This window comes from Sphaeramia orbicularis, chromosome 6, assembly GCF_902148855.1.
Source record: "Sphaeramia orbicularis chromosome 6, fSphaOr1.1, whole genome shotgun sequence".
Taxonomy (NCBI): domain Eukaryota; kingdom Metazoa; phylum Chordata; class Actinopteri; order Kurtiformes; family Apogonidae; genus Sphaeramia; species Sphaeramia orbicularis.
Window position 1 is genome coordinate 31,593,114 of NC_043962.1, and position 24,160 is coordinate 31,617,273.

Here is a 24,160-nt window from a genome sequence, read left to right on the forward strand (position 1 = left end):
GTTCGATGACAAACTGGAGTCTTCCAGATGGGCGGGATCTGTCAGTTTCTCATTGACTTCTTCCTAAATGAACACGACTGTGTTTTTGTTGTAACATTCCAATAATATTTCCTAATGCTGCAAGATTGATTTATTTTTGTGGATGCAATGCCGAGCCATTATAATAAATAGTATAAAATGCATGCCAGTAACTACTAATGATGCAAAAATATTCTCCGTCATGACTTGTATTTTATTTTTGCCTAAATTCTGCTCATATGGACTACAAACAAATTCTTTTAACACCAGATAATAATAATCATGTAATATTAAAACATTTAGCCAGCTACTTGTTCTACTTATAATAACCTTAAGTTTGTTTACAATCCACTTATTACTTTTAGCATCCTAGCCAATTAATTTTTTTATACTTATCTTTCTTTTTGTTGTGTATTTATGGAACAATACTAGCCTAACACCAGCTTGTAGTCTTATAGTTGTTTTTCCTCCTTAAAAAAATGCAGCCTTTTTTTTAATCAAACCTCAGATATCCATTTGATCAGGTTGAAGTATCACAAAAGCAAAACAAAGGAAGAGAAAAAGAAATGCATCCATAAATAGCCACACTTTTCTTAAATGCTTGAGACTTGAGCACAAACATCACAGTGTGCTTGGATGAAATCATTCATATGTTCATCCCTCTATATGCACCTCTTGGATAAGTTTTGAGACAGGAAGTTAAAAGCTGCTATTTTGGGTCATGTCAAGTGTTAAAGAAATATAAGAAATATATATCTATTTACAGTAGGCATTCCTTTTGCTGAGCATGTGACATTGCATGTTTTTTCTATGAAAACCAAATTTACAACACATTTTACACAGCAAAAAAAAAAAAAAAAAAAAAAAAAAAAAAAAAAAAAAAAAATTATTAGTGGCACATAAGTTGCATGATAAATATATTTTTATGAGGAAAAATGAACTGTAATTATGAAAATAACCATAAAAAATGTAGAAGAAGCCAAGCTGTTTGCAAGTTTGTTGGCAGAGTTTCAAGTTTTGGTAGAGGGTTCCTGTTCTGTTCAATGCCCTGGAGCAAAAATATTACTTGTCTTTTAAAAGGGTCTTAGTCTAGTTACTACATATAATAGTGGAGAGTGGAAATGGAGAGTATTTATAATAAGTCTTTTTCTAATCTTGTAATAGAATTCACTGACAGGTCTCTTTATAACTGTAAGGTAGTTTTATCAAACTTAAAGTAAAAGAAAATAGGACCAAAAGGACTTTTCTTTTTACTTCGTATTCTTAATGTTTTTTCTTCATCTATACAAAAAACAGCATTTTTAGTTGTTAATTTCTGAGAAACATGTTCACACAATGTTCCAAAAGCCGGTGAGTTCATCTAATTTTTTAAAATGCAATTTACTTCCACCAAGGTCAACAGTTACAAAAAAAAGGCTCACCTTAAAAAAGCATGAAGTGCTCAAGATATATATATAAAAAAAATCCTTCCAACAGTTCTAATCATCACAGTATGATTTCCAATCACTTACGTGTGATGCTGGTTGAAGTTTTTCAGCTGTTTCTCTTGTGGCAGCGACTGGAGCTCTGTTTGAAAACAATTATCTGACAGCTGATCTGGAGCCTGTGTTTGCCTCCTCCTCCTCCTCCTCCTCCTCCTCTCTCTCTCTCTCTCTCTCTCTCTCTCTCTCTCTCTCTCTCTCTCTCTCTCTTTTTAATTGGATTGCATGCCCTCTCTCTCCATGTATCCTGGTAACCCACAGACCTGCTGATGTCACTACTCTCCATAATGAAGCGAGACTGTATCTAGCTGCTTTTGTCAATAAGCAGGCAGGGAAATTCACAGCAGATAAGACACACAATGAAGGCCACATTTGTCATGGTGTGATTTAAGGAGATCACCATCTATGGCCCCTGAACTGTTACTTTCATAGATTATGTGACTGGAGTTGACCTCTTTTCTCTGATGTCAATATAATGTTTCAGTTTTAAGCTTTCAACTAAAATTAGTCTCAAATGAGTTCATCTATTTCTACAATTCATGGATAAAACAAAGATTTAGGGATTGATTTGTGATAATTAAGCATATTTTTTGCACATATTTGTATTTACAGGTTTAATTTATGGCCTTGCCTCTTATTTTCAAGGGCCTTGGACCTGGTCTTACATCACAGACTTTACTAACTGATCCTGAACTCCTTGGTCTCTTACATCTGACAATGCATATCCCTCTCCCGTCATCGCGACTAAACCAAGAAAGGTATGCAGCCTTGGCAGTTGTTATAAATTAGACACGCTCCATCACTGTTGTTACATCTTGGATAAAAGCACATGTTTATTCACTAGCTTTTTTTGACCCACTGATTTCTCAATATGTTTTCATGTAATTCTGTTTCATTGTTGGTGGTGATGTTGTCTTTATATTGTTTTTTACTATAAACTCAAAGTCCTTTAGTAGTACTTTGTCAGCTTAAACTGTAAATGAATTTAATAAACCTTATTACCTTATCACCTGGCCTCCTGGTTTTCTTCTCACTTGTTTGTATTTGTATTTATGAAAAGAAATTGCAGTAATCTTCCAAAAGCACTAAGTGTACAAATAACATGTGTGATGTAGAGATTTAAAAACAAAGTGGACGTTTCCTGGTTAGGGAACTGAAAGTGAGTCTAAAATGACATTGTGACGTCACTTGCTGTAGAGCTGCAGGGGCGGGTGACATATTAACATTTCAAAGAGACTCCTTGAGCTCCTCAGCTCATCAGTATCAGGTCTGTTTAGAGCTTCACTGATCTTCACCTCCTTCAGTTCAATGACCAATGGAGACTAATAGAGGTGTTATTCCAGAACTAGAAAGTCTAGAATAACACCTTGAGGCTTACAACAACCCAAAATTACGAATCTTTTTTACTTAGATCAATGATGACAGAGTGACAATTGTTAATGAATAAATAAATAAATAATTAGAATAAAGATTCAGAGACCAAACCCCTTTTATTTTACCTGGAGCACTTCTAAACTGAAACTGAATTATCAGAACAAAGGATGAACAATTGTTCACCTTGTTGATATCAAATTTCCCAGCACTAGACACAAAGGTGTTTTTCAATATGAAATGTCCCATCTTAAACCCTGGATATTCTGGTACATACACTTCAAATAATGGATAGAAAACACAAAATCTGTAGTTGTAAGAGATAGTTGCTGAGGCAAAGAGGTTAAACCCTGGTGCTATTTTGAAAACAGTATTCAGTCCAACATGGAAGAGGTGTGGCTCTGCTGCTGCACTCTGTTTGAACTCCTCATCAATATGAGTTCTTTGTCAGCAGCAAACAGTACACACCATGGTTCTCAACTGGTCTGGCCTCGGGACACATGGTTACCCATAATCATCAGGCCATGCCCTCTTTTACAGAATCCAAAAAAACATATTTTTCCACAAAAACATATTTTTCCACAAATAGGCTCATAAACACATGTTCAATGTCACATCGAGCTTTTTTTTTATTTTTTAAACTAAATATACATACAGTACATGACTGTAATTATGAGATGAGTGAACATCACAGCTGAATTTGGAAACAAAATATATAAAACTGTTTTCAGCAAACATTGTTAAGTGAAACCTTTGTGTCAGTTTTAAATTATGTTTACGTTTTGATATATTATAGTTCTGACTTGGCATAGACTTAAGTATAGTCCCATTTTGTTGTTAATTTTTGTGTAAAACTACATTTAAAACACTCAGGGTTATTTGCATTACATGTTGTCTATAAATGACAATGTAAACCTGTTATCTATTAGTCAAATGTGCTTTACTATGACATCCAGCTACTGCAGACTTTGAGATGTCTGTTAAAATAAAAGCCCGACATCAGACTGTATTTAAGGCAATTAAAAAGACTTTTACAACCTTTTTATCATCATACACACTTCGCAATTCTCTTTTGTGTCACAGCCTGCCAATTCAGAAAACAGTGTATATACAAAGATTATTTTAAAAGATTGGTTTTAAGAAGCATTTTCCATACAAGATGTCCAAATATCTGTTCTTTTGCTGTGTGATTCTATTATGGAACAGTATGTTTATTTCATGTCAATATACAGTTTTGGTTTTTGTCAATTTGTGTTTTAAATTCTTTCTAAATTTGGGATTACCTCAGAAGTAATTGCTGTGAAAAAGCCTAAATAAAAATGCTGCACAGAAGTGGACTGTAATTTGAGTGCTAAAATTTTCCAACTCTCTGAGAGTTATTTTCCTAATTTGGGAAAGACAGTGGCCCTAAGTGATCCAACAAAGACGTGCCAATGAGAGTGTTTGGCCGTAAGGCGTCTAGTGAATAGATTCACAGTCTATTTTTTCTTCATTCAGGTCAGATGATGTGACACATTAGCACCAGGTGCTGATGGAGTTAAAACCAAACCAACAGTTTGGTTTCCTCCTGGTTTGTGAGTGTGGAGCTGTGGGACTGTTTAATGAAGATCTGGTCTCTGGAGGCCTGAAGCTGCAGGAACCACACCTGCTGAACTCAGCTTGATTGATCTGTGTTTTCATTTCAGACCTTTGTGGCTCCTGTGAAAAGCAGAGACAACACAGAGGCGTTCTCCTGCTGCTATGGGTGTACTACAGACAGAAGGTTTCAATGGTACTGATGGTCATCAAAATACAGCAAGAGGCCTTTGAGTGGATCATTAGTTTTTCAATGTTTCCATCTGACCTAATAAAATAAAATTATATAAAGAAATAATTAAGAATAAATTAAATTTGTTGAACTGAAATCTTGCACATGATGCAAATATTTCCCCCTTCCTTAAAAATTCCCAAACTGTCTGTTATCTATTAATCATTATTTATTTTCTGTTTTGAGACCTCTCATTCTTAATTGTTCATTGTAAATTTTGGTCTTTATGAGTCCAATGATATGCATCAGATCTCACCCAGTCAGTTTATCATCTTTGAGAATGTCTCCCACTAAAATATACCTGGACAAATGTAGTATTTCCTCCTGTTTTTTCTCAAAAAACAAATGTCCATTATTTATTTGAGGAAAATACAAAGCCTTGTTTTAATAGAATAGAGTAAATGGATAAATTATGACTTTTAAACAATTTTTAAACATTATTTACAGTAATGTGGTTTTATCAGTGTTGACAGGTTGATGTGGATCAGAAGAAATATTTAAGACTTAATTAAAATATTGTGATCTTGGCCAGACTTGACAAACAGGCCATTTCAGCTTTGCTTAATGTTACGTTCTTTTAAAATGTACTTGTGATTTAAGTGATTGAATCTGAACGACAGTTTGTTATATGTGTGTTATATATGTGAGGACTATTTATACTTTTAAGATTATACAAAATCATCTGGACAATTATCCATGATCTATGAAAATGTGATATTTAACCCATAAAGACCCAAACAGCCACTGGAAACCAAATTCATCTACTGATGTAAACTGTTTAATACCTGTTGATCCACGAATCCTAGCAATACATGAAAATATTTGGTGTAAAATACAGATTGTCATCTTTTCATGGTCATTAGATATGACCCATTTGGACGTTCAGAGGCTCTGTAGTTACCATGGAAACACAGTCATCTTCCACAACATTGATTCACCAGTTACCCATGGAGTTGGATCAATGACAGTGGATGGAGACACTGGGTTTATGATCAGTTAATGAAATATTTAGTTGAGAAAAGTCTCTATTTTCCTGTTTTCTCTGTTTTTGATATAACAACCCTCAACTTTAATCTGACCTTATATGAACATCTACATGATCACTACATTTTATTTGGAAAATACCTGATTTTCACTGAAAAAACACAAAATACAGAGGATAATGCTATAATAAATAGTGATATAGATTTGAAGAAAGGATAGATACAGAGAAATAGTCATTGAGGAACTGCCACAAAAGTATGACTGTGTCTTTATGGGTTAATATCAAAGGTCTTAAAGATGAAATTTGTTCAAAGTACAAGATACTTCTTACACAGTCCATACAAGAAAAATTAAGTGTTCAGGTGAGAAAGTACAATATCATTTATCATTTAGAGGTGATATAAAATCAGATGCAAATAAATCTTAGAAATGATTTTCCTTTAAATCACCACATGCTGATGCATTTGAAATGTCTTGACAGTACATTTTCCATCAGAAAGGCATTTTGTTGGGGATGGGAATCTTCTTTTTCAGAGCCAGGGTGGAATTGACCTGCTCGGCTGAAATCAGGCTGTGCCACTGAGCGACCGGACGCCGCGGGTTGGACAACATGTCGGCCCAGTGCCTCAGCTGGTTCCCAGTGGCGTCACAGCCCAGGAAGATCTTTCCCATGGTGTCGTTCCGGGACATGGAATCATGGTCCCACACAGAGATCACCAGATTCACTTTCTGTGGACAGAAAATGCCACAACAGTGAAACTCAAACATCTCTACAATAACACAAAAGAGGTTTTTCCAGTCAGTGGATCTCACCTGGATTTGTTCAAACGTCACAGTGAAAGTGAAGGACTCATTATAATATGGATTCAGTGTCTTCTTCTTAATGGACGTCTTCCGTTTTTTCCATTTCCTCTTGTCAAGCGCTAACTGCACTTTCACGTAAGGATCTGCAAACACGAAGCAGAAAAAAGTCATTTAGTAAATTCAGACGCCGGCACACTTACTCCAAACAACAGGACACAACATCATGACAGAGCTTTATATATAATTGAAAACAGATACAGAATATACGTAAGATAAAGTAAAACTCAATAGCTGTGTCATTTTCCCCAATTACACACCGTGTGAAATTCACTATGTCACAAAACTTGAAGTCTATTTTCCATTTTTCAAACATTCTGACCTGATTAAGATCGGATTGGGACCAAAACACCAAAATTAACCTTGTATGTCTTATAATAAGTGTACAGGCTTTACCTTTGTTCACCTCGGCCAGTGTGTGTATACATCTACACACACTGATTCCTTTGAGTGATTTTAATTAAAACTCTGGAATCTAACCTGTCGGTCTGTGAATATTTTGACTGATTGTAGAAGATTTGTCTATGTTTGCAAATGCTTTTATTATTGTAAAAATGTAATAATGTGACCGTATCGCTGCCATCTTGAACAAGTCTCCTTTGAAAAAGAGATCCCCCATCTCAGTGGGGCCAACCTGGTTAAATTCAGGTTACATATATGAATAGAATACAACTTACAGAAGTCCGTGTATTACACCTATAAGTGTGTGTAACTTAAAATCATCAGAAGCCCCATTTGGGATTAATTTGTATAGGAGCTGAAGTAATTTAATAGGACCTGCAGCCACTCAGTTTCCTCCTTTAAGTTGCGTCTGAATTTGGTGACTTCATTTTAAAGTTGAGTCTTTCCTGAGCTTGCTTTTTACGAGAAGTGTAATCTTAACCCATAAAGACCCAAAGAGCCACTGGTGACCAAAATCATCTACTGATCTAAAATGTTTAATACCTGTTGATCCACTAATCCTATAAATACATGTAAATAATTGTTGTAAAATACAGTTTGTCATCTTTTTATGGTCATCAGATGTGACCCATTTGGACATTCAGAGGCTCCGTAGTGAACGTAGAAACACCGTCATCTTCTACAACACTGATTCACCAGTAAAACTCATAGAGTTGGATCACTTGGTTTATGTTCAGTTAATGATAGATTTTATTAAAAAAAAAAAAAAGTCACTTTTTCTTCAGTTCTCTCTGTTTCTGATATAAATAACCCTCAACTTTAATCTGAGCTTCTATGAACATTTTACATGAGAAAATTAAATATGGGAAAATACCTAATTTTCACTGAAAAACTGGAAAATACAGAGGATAATATTATAATAAATGGTGCTAAATCATTTAAGAAAGATTAAATAGAGGGAAAAAATCTTTTGGGAATTGCCACAACAGTAGCACTGGGCCTCTATGGGTTAAAATGGCATGACGGGAGTGATTTCACATCCACTAAGCTATGAGTTTTCTTCTTCATATAATATTTTTTCTGCAGGAAAACTAGATGCTACGCCTGTATTTCTTTTTTCTTTAAGTTTGTCACAATTCCAGTTTTTAGTCAATAACCACTACCCTAATCCCAGACCAAAGCAGTTTCCAATTCTGCTCTGAAACCAATTTTCTTTCACTGTCAAAATGTAAAAAATCTGTTCATGAGTAGGCCCCAGATCTGATCTAACTCTGGAAACTCTACTGTGGAAAATGTTTAGTCACCTGATCATCAAAAGGGCTGTTGTAACGTCAAATACAACTACAGCTACTGCACAGGTGTCCTCTTGTTTCATTTATTACTAATAGACAATAAACCATTACATTTTTGAGTAAGAACATCTTTAGTCCAGAGATCAGAGATACAAGGGGTGAATGTGTTTCCTGTTCTGACCCGAGGTTCCTCCGATGTCCATGCTCTTCAGGTTTTTGGCCTCCAGGATCACCACAGTCAGTTTATTAGCAGTGGGAACATAACGCAGAGAGAAGCAGATCTCCCCCAGATTTTCTTCCTGAGAAGCACAAACATGAAAATACAAATAATCAAACACACACATCCACACACAAAAACACATTCTACATAAGTTGTAGCTAATTAACCCATAAAGACCCAAACATCCACCAGTGACCAAAATCATCTACTGATCTGAATGCAAATGCCCATGTTCCTGTGACTTTAATAAAAGAAGCCTCAAATCATTGTAACTTTCATGGCAATTTTTTGGAAAAGCTGCCACAAAATCAGACATTTTAGGCCACAATAAAAAAAAAAAAAAAAAAAAAATCCCACAAAATCCTGGAGGGACTGATTAATAATGTACTGCATGTATTTGGATGAAAGTGATATTGTTCTCCATTGCATTTGTATATATAAGTTATTTATTATAAAAAATGTTTGTTATAACTGTGTAACAGCAAAACAGGAAAGAGAAAAACTAAGGATCAGGCTCTCAGGTTGTGTGACCCTATGCTCTCATTGGCTGGTGTTTTCTGATGCTGTGCTCTGATTGGTTGATGTTCAGTGATGGTGCGCTCTCATTGGCTGATGTTCCAAGACGCTCCGCTCTGCTCTGATTGGCTGGCGTTCTGTGATGCTGCGCTCTCGCTGGCTGACGTTCTGTGACACTGCGCTGTCATTGGCTGGCGTTCTGTGACGCTACATGCTGATTGGTTGATGTTCTGTGATGCTGCGCTCTCATTGGCTGGCCTTCTGTGACGCTGCGCTCTCACTGGCTGACGTTCTGTGACGCTGCGCTCTCATTGGCTGACGTTCTGTGACGCAGCACTCTGGTTGGTGTTCTGTGATGCTGCAGTCTCATTGGCTGGCGTTCTGTGATGCTGCGCTCTCATTGGCTGACATTCTATGATGCTGCACTCTGATTGGTTGGTGTTCTATGACACTATGCTGTCATTGGCTGACGTTCTGTGACGCTGCACTCTGATTGGCTGGCGTTCTGTGACGCTGCGCTCTCGCTGGCTGACGTTCTGTGACACTGCGCTGTCATTGGCTGACGTTCTCTGACACTGCGCTGTCATTGGCTGGCGTTCTGTGACGCTACATGCTGATTGGTTGATGTTCTGTGATGCTGCGCTCTCATTGGCTGACGTTCTGTGACACTCTGCTCTCATTGGCTGGCGTTCTGTGTTGCTACGCTCTGATTGGTAGATGTTCTGTCACGCTGCGCTCTCATTGGCTGGCATTCCGTGACGCTGCGCTCTCATTGGCTGGCGTTCCGTGACGCTGCGCTCTCATTAGCTGACTTTCTGTAACGCTGCACTCTCATTGGCTGACGTTCTGTGACGCTGCGCTCTCATTGGCTGGCATTCTGTGACGCTACGCTCTCATTGGCTGTTCAAAACAAATCAATGAATGAATGAAGAAAATCCTGTTTTATTTAAAATCATTTCTTCCTGTTGCTTTTTAAGGCTAAAAACTCAAAAAAGACTGTTTTTGGTAATTTGCTAATGCCCATGTTCCTGTGACTTTAATAACAGAATCCTCAAATCATCGTAACTTTCACTGCAATTTTTTGGAAAAAGCTGACGCAAAATCAGGCATTTTAGGCCGCAATGATAAAAAAGAAAAAAAAAATCCCACGAAATCCTGGAGGGACTGAACGATCATGGATGATGCACTAGTTTTTAATGTTCATAAAATGATGCATTCTGCTGAAAAAGTAACTTTTTCTTCCGTTTTCTCTGTTTATGATATAATAACCCTTACCTTCATCTGAGCTTTTATGAACATCTACATGATCAGTAAATTAAATATAGGAAAATAGTTAATTTCCATTGAAAAAACACAAAATACAGAGGATAATATAGTAACAAATGGTGATAAGTCACTTTAGAAAGGTCAAATAGTGAGAAAAATTCATTCGGGAGCTGCCACAAAAGTTGCACTAGGTCTTTATGTGTGAAGAATAATGTGTCAGCTCCTCCTGACTGACCTCAAATTTCGCAGGCTCTGCGAGGTCCTGCCACTCTTCAATGACGTGGTTCCAGTCTATGCTGCCGAGCTGCAGCCTGATCTCACCGATGATTTCATGTTTGGAGAATCTGTTGAAGTCGAATACCTGCATCACCACAGTCGACTTCAGGAGAGACGACTTGGTTATCTGGGGAAACAGATAACTCATTAACAGGCTACAGGCACAGACATTACTGTTCAGTATTGGTTTAAATGTTTGTTTTTAACAGTGTTTCAGCTTTATTATCCTTTTATAATATAGCTGATCAAATGTAATATGTTCCACTGCTTTGAGGATGGAATTAAAATAGTGGCAGTTAGACTCTAGGGGTGCAGTAGCCCAGAAAAAATAATTTAAACGTATTGATTTTTGCAAAAATGGACCTTAAATTGAAAAAAAAAAAGGTTTAACCCTGAAAACATCTACTGTTATGAAACGTTTAATAACTGTTGAACCACTAATCCTGTCAATACATGTAAATAATTCAGGTAAATGCAGTTTGTCATCTTTTCAGCTGTATCAGAGGTCTTTTTCAGATGTAGTTAAATAAATGACAATGGTTGTAGATGCTTGTTTTTATGCAGAATCAATGATATATTTTGCTGAAAAAGTAATATTTTCTTCAGTTTTTTTCTGTTCTGTTATAATGATACAATAACCTTTGAATTTACTGAGCTTTTATTAACACCTACATGGTCAATAAATTAGACATAGGAAAACACCAGATTTTCACTGAAAAAATACAAAGGATATTATAATAAATGGCGATAAATCACTTGGTAATGGTTCAATGTACAGAGAAATTTATTTGGATGTCACCACAAAAAAATAGCCGTAGGTCTTTATGGGTTAAATTATTCTAATATAACACGTATCTCTGTGTCCTGCTGCTCATGTCAGCATTTACTTAATCTGTATTTAGTTCATTTCTGTGTGAGTATGTTTACCTCCTGCAGGATACCAACATTGATGTTTTTTTTTTTTTTACCATGGAGCCAATTAGAATTGCTCATGTATTCAAGTCTTAATGTAATTGGATGATTTTTGTTGGGCTGCCGAGTCCAGTTCCAGAACAAACATAAAGCTAAAAGCAGATGAATAACCTGCTCCTAATGTCACTAACAAAGTTTAGTCCTGTTCTGCCCCGTATACTTCCGTTTAGTTTCCTGCACCTCTTTTACACAGGGATTTCAGATTAACGGAGTATGAGACAAAACACCACTTGGCCATTCGACTACATGGTAATGAAGGGCTTCATCTAAGCCACTGATTTGTGGTTATGTTCAACAAAGGTTCAACTTCTATCATGAGCAGGAAGATTTCACTTTTTTATTTATTAAAAAGAAAAAAACACTGAAATCAGGGGAACTTAGAATCAAGGGCTTGTGACGAGTATCATGAACAGACTGATACCTTGCACATAATCTGCTCAGAAATGTGTTAATTTCTCTTGTGCTTCCCATCTTATTTAGGAAATATTGATGTTTATATCTTATATCTTATATATATATGTTTATATCTTATCTTATATCTAAATCAGCATGAACAGAGCATCTTACGAGCTGTAGCCATGATGTGTTCCAATATTTTTGTCCATATAGTTTAGAAACTTCAATATTTCCTTAAAGTTTAATGGGAGAATTTTCTTCCCAGGTGACAAATGAAAAAAGTAGATGGTTAGGTGTGGTAGAAAATTATTATTTATAGTCAGAGGATGAAAAATATTTTAGAAATTTAGAGGTAGAACATTTAAAATCATAGTCACAGATGGATGCAGGGAGAAATTCAACAAAAACCATCTCTGAGGCATTTTCGAAGCAAAGGCAAAAATGATATTTATCCCAATACAAAACATTTGTCGTTATTGTTTTGTATCCCAGACCCCTGTTAGAAAAGAAACAGCTGTATGATAAGTGCTGCATAAATAAAGTTAAACTACATTTTGCACTTTTGATAGAATTGAATGTTACGTAATTCTTTTACTTTTTTACTGATCTGTTTGATTTAACTAGTTGTGTGTTTTTGTTTTGTTTTGTTTTGTTTTTTATAATGGGACAAAATCCACAAACAATATTGATTGTTGAAATATCTTGTGGAAAAAGGCAATGAAATGATGTGACCATGTTCCTAAATCTGTCTTTTACAGGAAGGAAGTTTCTCTTTCCTAACTGTCTCTCTTTTTATTTTAATTTTAAGACTTTGTTTTTGTTTTAAACACTTTATCTTTCAACAGTATTTTATTTTAACACCTTAGTTTAATCATTAATTGTTTCTTTCTTTTCATATTATTGAGCTGATTGAGGAAGTGAATTTCCCCTGGGGATCAATAGTTTATCTGCAAAAAAAAAAAAAAAAAAAAAAAACAAGGAAAAAAGAAGAAACACCTGAATTCAAGTTGTCCCAATACTTTTGTCCATGTGGTGTATTTCTCAGATTTTAATCAGAAATCTGTAGCTCATTACATTCCAGAAGTAACCCTTTCAACACTGCCCACTGGTGTTCACTTCCTTATGATTCACTTCCCTCATGCATTTTCTTTCTCCCCATCAGGATTTCCCTTTAGTTGTTTTTCTCCCTCAGCTTGCATATTACTCCTACCTGGAATGTGAACTGCTCATTGAAGACCGGTTTCAGTGTGTTTCTGAACACTTTGGTCTCACAGGTTTTTGTTTTGTCCGGACAGATGTAGATTTTGACATACGGGTCGGAGCTCCCTCCCAGGTCCATGGCCTTCAGGTTGTCTGCCTGTTTGATTCCCACTGTGAGCTGTAAACAAACACTGACAGGTTAGGAATAAGCAGATAGACAGGCTGCAGTGTAAACAAAAGGTTAGTAGTGTGATCACCTCAGTCTGGGCGGCATTGTACTCCAGAGAGTAAAGCAACTTCCCTCTTTGCTTTTTGGCTGATCCATAATTCATATCTGCTGCATCTGGCTGAATCTGGTGCACAAAAACACAACACACAATTGGCTAACTGGTTTTGTTATTTTGTCTTATGACTTAATGAATCAAATTTTAAATGAAGAAATAATGTTATGAATGAAAATAAGAAAAGATAAAATTATGATTACTCTAAATAAAAACCTTAGTACATATTTTCCAAATGAGAATAAATAAATGTATATAAATCAAGGGGAAAGGACTTCGACTCCAAAATGAAGCCACTGCATAAGTATCTCAAAGTTGTAATACCGCCAATGGCCACTAGGAGTGTCTACAAGAAGCCCTGCCTCCCATAGACTTACATTGGACTTACCTCTGAAAATACAGTCAGTTGTATTTTTTCTTGGACTCCATTTCATCTGGACTCTCTACCTCGTCATTTTTCCTCCATTAATCAATTTTTGGGTCAAATAGAAACTTTGACATTTGACTTGTCAGGCTTTGACAGAGCTGCATGACAGGTCACTCACCTGCCGAGTCACACTTCTGGAGAACTGAAGTTGTAGTTAATTCGTTCCACTACCAAAACTGTCAAATGCCTGTTTTGTTTTTCTCCCAGTATTTAGTGAAGTAGCCTCTAGCATTAGCTCAACTTTGTCTCTTCTTTGGACTCTGTAGTTCAGCCCCCTTTGTCCAAATATGGTCACGTCCTGCTCCAAGAAGCCAGAAACTACTGACTTAAAATCAGTAGTTCAGAAACCAACGGCTGATTTCATACTTTACACACCATCCACTGGTTATAGACAGTACATAGTACAAATGTTTTCTTTATAGGGTTTTCTTTTCCACTATAAGGCTTAGACCAGGGGTGTCAAACTCATTTTAGTTCAGGGGCCACATTCAGCTAAATTTGATCTGCAATGGGCCGAACCAGTAAAATAATAACATAATATTATATAAATAATGTCAACTCCAAAATTTTTTTCTATGTTTTAGAGCGAAAAAAGTAAAATTAAACAATGAAAACATTTACATCTACAAACTATCCTTTCAAACAATGTGAATAACATGAACCAACTGAAAAAATAAGTGTAATTTTAACAATATTCTGCCTCAGTTTATCATTTACACATGTACATTATAACTTATAGATCACAGTGGATCTACAAACACACAAAACATTTAACAACTGGCAGAGTCTTGTCAAAGTTGTACTTATTTCTCTTAAAACATTTCAGGTTGTTCATATTTGTTTAGGTTATTCACATTTTTTGCGAAATTATTCTTTGTTTTAGTGGAAATGCATGAAAATATTTACATTTACATAGAGAAAAATGTGGAATTGCCATGATTTATATGTTATTATGATAGTATTTTACTGGTCTGACTCACCAGAGATTGAATTGGTCTGAATGTGGAACCTGAACTAAAATGATTGTTAATATCTTCAGTGTAATTTTTGCATTTCACAAATTCATCCCAAGGGTCGGACTGGACCCTTTGGCAGGCTGGATTAGGACCCCGGGCCGCATGTTTGACACCCGTGGCTTTAGACAGATCACCATCTAAATCAAATTAATGAAAAATGTACGTGCATAGCATCAAAACTAACTAGATGGACTTTTACCACTTCTAATCATTGCAGTTGAATGTCAGTGTATGAACAGAAAGTTGTGCCTTTAAGTTTTTTTGGATATTGTTTATTATTGTTTTTTACACGGACATGGTAATAATAACTGTCCGAGATGATGTGGCTTTTTTTTTTTTTTTTTTTATAAAACATATCAGTTGCTCACATGACAACCCCCAAATCCCTCATATGTGTATCTTTGTCTTCCTGCTGTAATTATCTAAAATCATTGCTTTTTTTTTGGTTTTGTTTTCTTGTGGGAGGATACCAAATTCCCACAAACAAATGACTCTCCATTTGCATTTATTTTCATGTTTATTTCTGTATACTAAATGCTCCTCCTTTATAGCAACAAATAAAAAAACAGGCTAATCTAAGGAAAGTGAAAATATATTAAATATTTGCACAGAATAACATTACCAGAGCTGTAGTGGTATTTCCATTCACTCCCTTCAGACCTATTTGCTCATCTTTCTTCTGTTTCTTCTTCTTGCCTCTGCAGCAGCATTTGATGCAGATACAAAGAAGGATCAGCAGAATGAGCAGCCCACCACATGCAAAGATGGTATAGATTGCCCATCGAGGCACTGTGGGAGAAAAAAAGTGAAGTTATAAGATGAATTTATTTTGGCTCAAATTATGAGTGAGTGATGAGGGTGGTTAAGACAGGATGGAGGTGATGTAGTGTCTTACAGGGGATGTGGTCCAGGAGGTTGTTGAAGAAGCCAGTAATAGCAGAAACAATTGGATTAACTGTGGTGTTAGTATAGGGGTGGAAGGTGGTGGTAAGGTTAGTGAAGGGGTGGATGGTTGTTGGGTGCGTTGGTGGGTGAGATGAGCTTGGTGACACATGATGGGATGAATTCGGTGACAGATGATGTGATGAATTTGGTGACACATGATGGGATGAATTTGGTGACAGATGATGTGATGAATTTGGTGACATATGGTAAGATGAGTTTGATGATGCATGGACGGTCGGCATGATGAGGAAGATGAAGAGAGGAGCTGTGGAGAAGAAGTAGTTAAAATTCATGTTTAAGTCCCACCTTTAATGGTCTTGTATTTTTACTCAAGTACAGCACTTTAACCCTTTCATGCATAGTGGTCACTGCAGTGGACAGCTGTTCTCTTGTATATTAATGGATTTTGTTGTTTTAGTTCTATATCAGCCAACACAGTGGACACTCACTGCAAAAATCAAAAGCTTACAAAGTGTATTTTTCTCATTTCTAGTCCAAATGTCTCATCACGCTTAAAAAAAGACATAATCACCTAAAGAGGAACTTTTCAGTGAGATATAAAGAACTTATTTTTAGACAATAGATCTGCAAAATCTTATTTCAAGAAGTCTTACCAAGATAATTTTCACTTGTTCCAGTGGCAGATTTTTTTTTTTTTGCTTGAATTGAGCAAAAAATGTTACTCTTTAGGTGATTATGTCTTATTTTAAGTGTGATGAGATATTTTGACTAGAAATGAGAAAAATACACTTGGTAAGATTTAGATTTTTGCAGTGCATGCACCATCCCACACATTACAATTCATACCGTTACTGTAACTTTACTGTTCTTGATAAACCTGATCTGCACTAACATATTTGAGTGAAAATTAATTGGTAGTTATTAAACTGTAATTAACAGTGTTTTTCTTTTTTAAACAATTTCTTTTTTTTGCATATTAGCTCCATGAAGTGAGTAATGACTAGTATTAGTGTATGTTAAAATGTGAGAAAACAACCAATTAGCTGCTTTAAAAATGTTTTCATTTCATAGTTTTCACACAGTTTATCAGTAAATACGTTTCTTTGCTTCAAAAATTGAATGCATGGTGTCCAGCTGAGTGGACATTTTTGCAACTCCATGAAAAATGGGTTCATAAAAACGATTTCAATTGCATTATTTCTTTAATGCCTAGAGGAATAAAAACACTCAGGAAAAAAATCTTGATTAAGGCTCTTATAATTCATACATTAAAGGGTTAAGGATTTTATGTCACATGATACAAACATATTTCTACTATGCATCTTAATGGTAAATATTGTACTTTTCACTTCTTGATTTTGTCAGTACCTTAAGTTACTTTTCAGATATAAGCATTCAAACGTTGGAGACAACCAGCTTTTGTCATGACACAAACAAAACATAAATGAAAACTTTGGAATCAACATGACTGATTTAGTCCAGATCAGATGTTGTTTTTTTTGTTTTTTTTGTCTGAAAAGTGGGAGAAAGTTCACATAACAGCCATAAAAATAATTTCCTATGATGTTAGTTTGGTAGATATGACAAAGGTACATACACTACAAACAAAAAGTTAAGGATCTATTTTTTTTTTTTGGCCATTTTTTTGGTCATTTTTTGTCATTTGTAAATAAAACTGTCTGGTCATTAAAAAAATGTGTTTCAATTCAATTCACACACAAAAAACTAAAAAGTGCTGTGCAAGAATCCCTACTGAAAAAAATAGCCCAAAAATTTAAAATATCCTTAACTTTTTGTTTTTAGTGTACTTTCCTTCTCTTGAGTAGAGGTGAAACAGTACACGCTCTGAAATGTACTCAGTATAAAGTAAAGTCACCCTTTCTACAGATAAAAAATACAGATACAGATGAGCTTTATTTATCCCCTGGAGGAAATTTTTGTCTTATGTGTTTTCTATTATTGTCATCTTACCCTGATTTGTACCTCATTCTCATTTTAACATGTCTTTCATGATGTTTTTATCTTGATTCATCTTTTATGTCATTTTTGCATTGATTTATCTTGCTAGATTTGTTGTATATTATATACACTAAAGGATTCTGTTTTCTGTGTGTTATTGTTCTGCATTTAGGTTGAAGTCAGTTTTGATGTTGGGAAAGTGTGCAATAATGCCAAATGATGCAAAAACAATGAATAATTCCCCTAAAATGCATACAACCTAAAAGAACATGTCATTTTTGAAAACATAAACAGTAGAAAGTATAGATATTTGTGTGAAATCATAGAAAGTAAAAAATAAATACTCTAAATAGTCTAAATATGCAGATTATGGAAAACGCCACTTAAATACAATAGTGAAGTATTTGTACATATGAAATGCCACCTCTATATTTTAAAATATTCCTAAATAGAGTTTTGAGGTTTCCTAACAACAGTGACGTATAAAATCAACAATGTTCAGACCCATCAAACACTGAAATGACTGAGTGGAATTCCTCCTACAGGCCTCCACCATGAACAAACAGCAGTGGCACATTAACGCACAAACTGATTCGCACGCTGATAACAGCAGCACTCCCAACAACATTTCAGCAACAACCAGAGAAACGCAAGAGTTCTAGTCCAACATCCACCCGTCTGACCATAAATAACACAACGCAACTTCATATAAAAGTTCTTAGCCTTTCTGAGAATTTTTGCACAAAATAGAGTTGAAATATTTTCCGTCAGTGGTGACTCTTAAATCGGCCAACACCCCAAGAGAGAATAACATCATTAACTTGTGTTTTGTTTTACTGAAACTAGTGTGTTTAATGAATAACTAAAGCTTCCGTCAAATAGGTTCTATGTTTTCATACATAAGAAAAGCCAGTACATTATTTACAATTCATACTATAATAATTACATAAGTACTGATTTGATGTTGTATATTGATGGCTTATTTGACTGAATCTATTCATGTTACTGATAGTGGAGATGAAGCTACTTCTAACAACTATATTTTATTGCTTAATCTATGAGAGTACACCAACATTTATAAGATCACCGTCATTTGTTTCACACTGCAAATTAGAGCCACAACTAGCAAATGTTATATTATTTATTCATTTTATGATTATTTCCTAGAGAATAGTGTGGTGTCTGAATTGTAGCTCCTCATCGCCACAGACTGGACTGAAGACTGACTTTTCCATCAGTGTATCAAGTAACAAGCAAATCAACATTGCAGCTAAATTAAAATTACCCCATAAATATGGTAAAGTCAAAATATAAAGTACCATAAATTAACTCCATGATAACACTCAATGAAAACACAAACTATACATAACTTTTGTACTTGAGTAAATGCATCAGTCCTTTTAAATGAAGGACAAATCAAAAATATCACCAGAAAGTTAAATATTTTACTCACTGATGAAGAGTTTTACAGAAATAAGGGCATCCCAACTCACAGCAGACGGCCAGCTAAAACTACACTTCTGCAACCAGTGAAAGAATGAGTCTAGCAGGAGAATGAGTGAGAAGGAAGGAAACGGCGTCTAATAGAGAGACTGAGCTGGACTTTTCCCAACAACAACCCTCAAACTGTTTGATCAGAGAGAGGAAACGTCCCCTCCCTTGCATTTACAGTCAGACTACTTTTACTGCAATTGACAGGAAAATCAACACATCATCAACCATGCATCTACAGCAGGCATCGGGATCCGGCCTGGTGACAAAACAAGACCACTTCCTGTTCTGTTTACTTGCGGTGGAAAAACCAGAGTCGCATCTTTATCCTAAAGATCTGTATGCAAATGAACTTCAGCATCAGAAAGTCAGAATTTAACAGCTATGATTGATTCATTGGTGGCTGCATATTTCAGTTACATGACTGATGCTTTGATGGTGCAAACATGTCATAAATGTCTTCACTTTCCAAATGACATCACCTTTTTCTAAAAATATTTCTATTTTTGTCACTTTAACCCATAAAGACCCAAAATATCCACCACCGACCAAAACCGTCTACTGATCTAAAATGCTTAATAACTTCTGACCCATTAATTCTATCAATGCATGTAAATAATTGGTGTAAAATACAGTTATTCATCTATTCATGGTCATCAGATTTGACCCATTTGGATGTTCAGAGGCTCTGTAGTGAACGTGGAAACACTGTCGTCATCTTCTACAGCATTGATTCACCAGTAAAACCCATGGAGTTGGATCAATGACAGTGGATGGAGACGCTGGGTTTATGTTCAGTTATTGATATATTTGCTGAAAAAGTCACTTTTTCTTCAGTTTTCTTTGTTTCTAATATAATAACCCTCAACTTTAATGTAAGCTTTTATGAACATCTACATGATCAGTGAATTAAACACAAGAAAATACATGATTTTCATTAAAAAAACAAAAAGAAGCAAAATACAGAAGATAATATGATGATATAAATTGATGAAAAATCACTTAAGAACAGTCAAATCTAGAGAAAATTCATTTGGGAACTTCCACAAAAGCAGCACTGGGTCTTTTCGGGTTAAATTATTTCACTGCAGTGTTGAGTGTTGAGCTCAGTGTCTACACTCAGTAACACTTCCCGTTCTTAAAGAAAAAAATAAATAGAAAGGAAACAAGACCATAAATAATACTGCTCTCTGCTCCCCTAGTATCACTCTCTCCTCACTTCATCTGTCCTACAGTCTATTTGCCCTCAAGACCAAGCACTGACCCAGAAAGGCCTGCAAAATGTAGGTTAACACTGCTGTCCAAATTTGACGCATCAACCCCAAACTGACCTTGAACTTTCGGGTCAAGGTTGACACTCACAGAACTTGTCCAAGAGCTTCTCATGTTGCACCTAAATACCAAACATGAAGGAAATTGGACAGTTTGGCAAGAGTAATTTGCTTTGCGTGGACAGACAGACAGATGATGCAGTGTCTGACAATACCCCTAATACTTCAGAAGAAAGGCCAAAGGGTATAACCTTTAAAAAAAAAAAAAAGGTTGTGAACATTTTATAACCATAACGTGCTGTGCAAACCCCTCAGCTAAATTTAGTGTAAGATTCTGTTGAAAGTTACTGCCCTATAATTTAGATTAGATTGTCTTTGTGTAAAACTTATTACATACATAATTATATTTAAGTAAGTAAAGTATTATAAGTAAGTAGTATAAGTAGTCAGATATTATAACTGCACAAGACCATTCAACCTTGAAAAAGCAGGTCAAGGTCACCTATTTTCAATAGGCTTCTGCTCCATGCCATAATGCATCCACAGTATAAATTTGGTGAAAATATCTAAATACATTCTTCAAATAGTGCAATTACTTCGTTGAATGGACAGACAGATGGACAAACAGACAACAAAACGATTACAATACCCCTTCTGCTAGAAGTTGGCTGAGGGGTAAAAACTAACCAGTGTTCTCAAGTGAGAGGGCAGTTATGTCTACAAGATTCAGTTACAGTTTTTGGAAATAAAATAAGACATTTTGTGTGATGACATACTGTCTCTGTCTCCTAACTGTCTCTGCCTGAAACAATCACATGACCAATGACAAACATACAGTTAATGTCATGGAATGGAGGAAGATGATAGAAAAACAGAAAGTACCCATTGGAAACTTACTGAATATTAACCCTTTCATGCATAGTGGTCACTACAGTGGACAGATATTCCACAGCTGTTCTCTTGTATATTCATGGGTTTTGTTGTTTTAGTTCCACATCAGCCAACACAGTGGACACTTATGCACCATCTCATACACTGCAATTCATACCATTACTGTAACTTTATGTTGTTTATAAACCTGATCTGCACTAACATGTTTGAGTGTAAATCTATTGCTAATTGTTATAAGACTGTAATTAATAGTTTCCTTAAACAAAAAAGATTTTTTTGCACATTAGCTCCATGAAGTGAGTAATAACTAGTATTAGAGTATGATAAAAATGTGAGAAAACATCAGATTAGCTGCATTAAAAATGTTGTTATTCCATTGTTTTCACACAGTATATCATTTGCGTATTGTGTTTTAAATATGTTTCTTTGCTTCAAAAATTAAACACATGGTGTCCAGATGAGTGGACATTTTTAAACTCCATGAAAAAAAGGTTCATTAAAAAAATTTCAATCGCATTGTTTTTTTCATGCCTAAAGACAAATAAAAAAAATCTTGACTAAGGTTCTTATAACCCATGCATCAAAGGGTTAACTTAGTGGACTTGCATCTAACAGGGCATTTTGTAGAAAGACACATTCCTCTTTTTATTACTATTTATCCACATCAGTAATCACCTTTGACCACGTACAATGATCCCATACTGAGTCCCAGTTACACTTTATCAAGAATAAATCACATTGTCACAATCATTTCATGAGAAAAGGTCAAAATATTGCATTCTAACTTTATGAGCAACAGTGTATTATACAGGAAACAGTTATTGGAACGAGCTTATGAGAACTGAGATCTTTCACTACAGGAGGTTGAAGAATCTAGTACTGAATATACTTTCCATTGCATGAGGTAATATATTACCAGTGATCACCCAGGCTTTAGGACAACATACTAATGACTGCATGCACAGGTCTACAGAAACAAAAACATCTAGTTTAGACACAATAAGTCTCTGAACCTTTAGCTGTAGACGTCTTGTGTGTAGAGGCAGATGGAGGACAGAATACAAGGCAAAGGGTGCAACACACTGTGACCTCAGAACTAAGAGATGGATAAAACCAGGAGTTACGGTAGAATTTCTCTAACATCACCTACATACTACAGCAGGACAGGATGTCCAGTAGAGCCCCAACTGTTCCAACTGTGGCTTCATCAGGTAATTAATCCATATAGTATCAAAATGAGGCCGCTGAAATGCACCACCTGCCAGGGTTGGGCGCAAACATGTTTGTTTTGTTAGTAATCAGTGATGGAGTTTGGAGATTCCATCACTGGTGAGCAGCAACAATCAGAACCAAAAACAAGATTATCCTTTACCCCATCAAGTGAAATTCACTCACTTCTTTAAATTAAATGGCTTCAGAATTTAATATAATGACAAATCTACATCTGTCTGATGCCTCTAGTTTGTAATTACACTATATTGTAGACTTCCCACCATAATTTTTGACATTTTGGACTTTTAATCCCAATTCCACTCATGCACCATTACAGAGTGATGAAACAAAGGAGCAATTTAGTACATGGTGCACAAAAATGAAATCAACAGAATTAATCTTTCCACAAGAAAACAACTAACAAAAAGGGTAAAACACACCATAACTCTGTTATCAAACAAGAACAACACTTCTTTTAAACTTAGAACACTGTAAATACATAAAACTATCCCAAATTACTTTGTCCCAGTGCATGCTGGGAAACTTCCCCCAGCTGCTCCTCCAACATGCCACAATATTCTATGTAGAAACAGCGATAATCCTCCGAAATTAATAAACTAAAAAATGAACAATTTTATTTCAGTTGCATATGACTCAAAATCAGTAACACAAAAAAGAATAAGATTACAAGGATATAGTAAGGCTTCTTAGGCTTATCCTTTCCAATACGAGTAGCAATACACCAAAGAAATTACATTCAACAATAAGTCAAAATTGATATTAGAAACTGTAATGACCCAGTCTTTTGTTTTTTTAAGTTCAACGTTTGCTTTTGGATGACAGACAGTAGTTTACAATGTACAGTTTCACTACTGCTGGATCAAAATGTCTGACAAACACATGGTTTGTAAATGTGGCTTAAAAATAACAAGTTCAGTTGACTGACACACTGCAAACATCCTGAGGCTGTTTACACATCACATACACATCTTAGACGATGGAATGATATAATTTTTTTGCGCAGATAATTTGAGACTATGGGAGGAAACATGTTTTACTCCTGGGGGCAGATATTTTATGTTTACTGAATTTAAAGAAAAGGCAAAATATAATAAATAAATAAAGAAAAAGGGAATGCTAGCCAAAATGGTGGAAGAATGACAAAGGGAAGCGCAAAGAAAAGTAATCACTGGAAAAAATATGGATAAAGAAGGAAGAAGGAAAGATAAATAGACAGAAGATTCAAATAGATAAGTCCACATGAAATAACAGAGTAAATCAATATCCTCCGACGAAAAGAAGGGAAACCAGTTGATTAACAAAGCTTGTTTTTTGTAGACTTGATCTCAGACTAAACAAACTCCATGAAGAAACACTGGAACTCAGTATCTGCAGATAAAATCTACAAACCTCAAAGCACAACAGTAGTACTTACACATCCAGTAACAATAAGAGTTCCTGTTCAGAAGTCGAATTTTCCTCTATTTAAGTCTCATGTCCTCTCCATTTGTTCTGACGGCTGCTCTTTGTATTTAATTTTCTTTCCTGCTGAACTTCAGGTGTTCATCTTCATCTGCAGCAGCACCACACCTGCTGATCACACACACATATGCAGAGTCACGTCACGGGTGTACAAACAGAGGT

The 24,160-nt window shown here is 35.6% G+C and overlaps 1 protein-coding gene across 4 annotated transcripts; it reads right to left on the minus strand.

The window, feature by feature from the left end:
• Positions 1-5,770: 5,770 nt before the first annotated feature.
• syt8 (synaptotagmin VIII) lies at positions 5,771-24,101 on the minus strand. 4 transcript variants are annotated; one of them, XM_030137646.1, is made up of 9 exons: positions 23,952-24,101; positions 15,682-15,996; positions 15,409-15,575; positions 13,320-13,415; positions 13,073-13,240; positions 10,454-10,621; positions 8,398-8,515; positions 6,475-6,608; positions 5,771-6,390 (listed from the first exon to the last, which is right to left on the minus strand). In XM_030137646.1, the coding sequence occupies exons 1-9, from the start codon at positions 23,953-23,955 to the stop codon at positions 6,154-6,156; spliced, it is 1,407 nt and encodes a 468-aa protein (XP_029993506.1). In that variant the 5' UTR covers positions 23,956-24,101; the 3' UTR covers positions 5,771-6,153. The 4 variants fall into 4 exon arrangements, with proteins under 4 accessions (XP_029993506.1, XP_029993509.1, XP_029993507.1 ...); XM_030137649.1 differs by lacking the exon at positions 23,952-24,101 and adding an exon at positions 19,105-19,224; XM_030137647.1 differs by lacking the exon at positions 15,682-15,996 and having other exon boundaries at positions 23,952-24,048.
• Between the last annotated feature and the right edge of the window lie 59 nt (positions 24,102-24,160).

Coding starts and splice junctions, on each gene's coding strand:
- syt8 (XM_030137646.1), bottom strand. Junction 8,516..10,453: donor CAGAGCCTGCGAAATTTGAG/GTCAGTCAGGAG, acceptor TGTGCTTCTCAG/GAAGAAAATCTGGGGGAGAT. Junction 6,609..8,397: donor GGACATCGGAGGAACCTCGG/GTCAGAACAGGA, acceptor TCGTGTTTGCAG/ATCCTTACGTGAAAGTGCAG.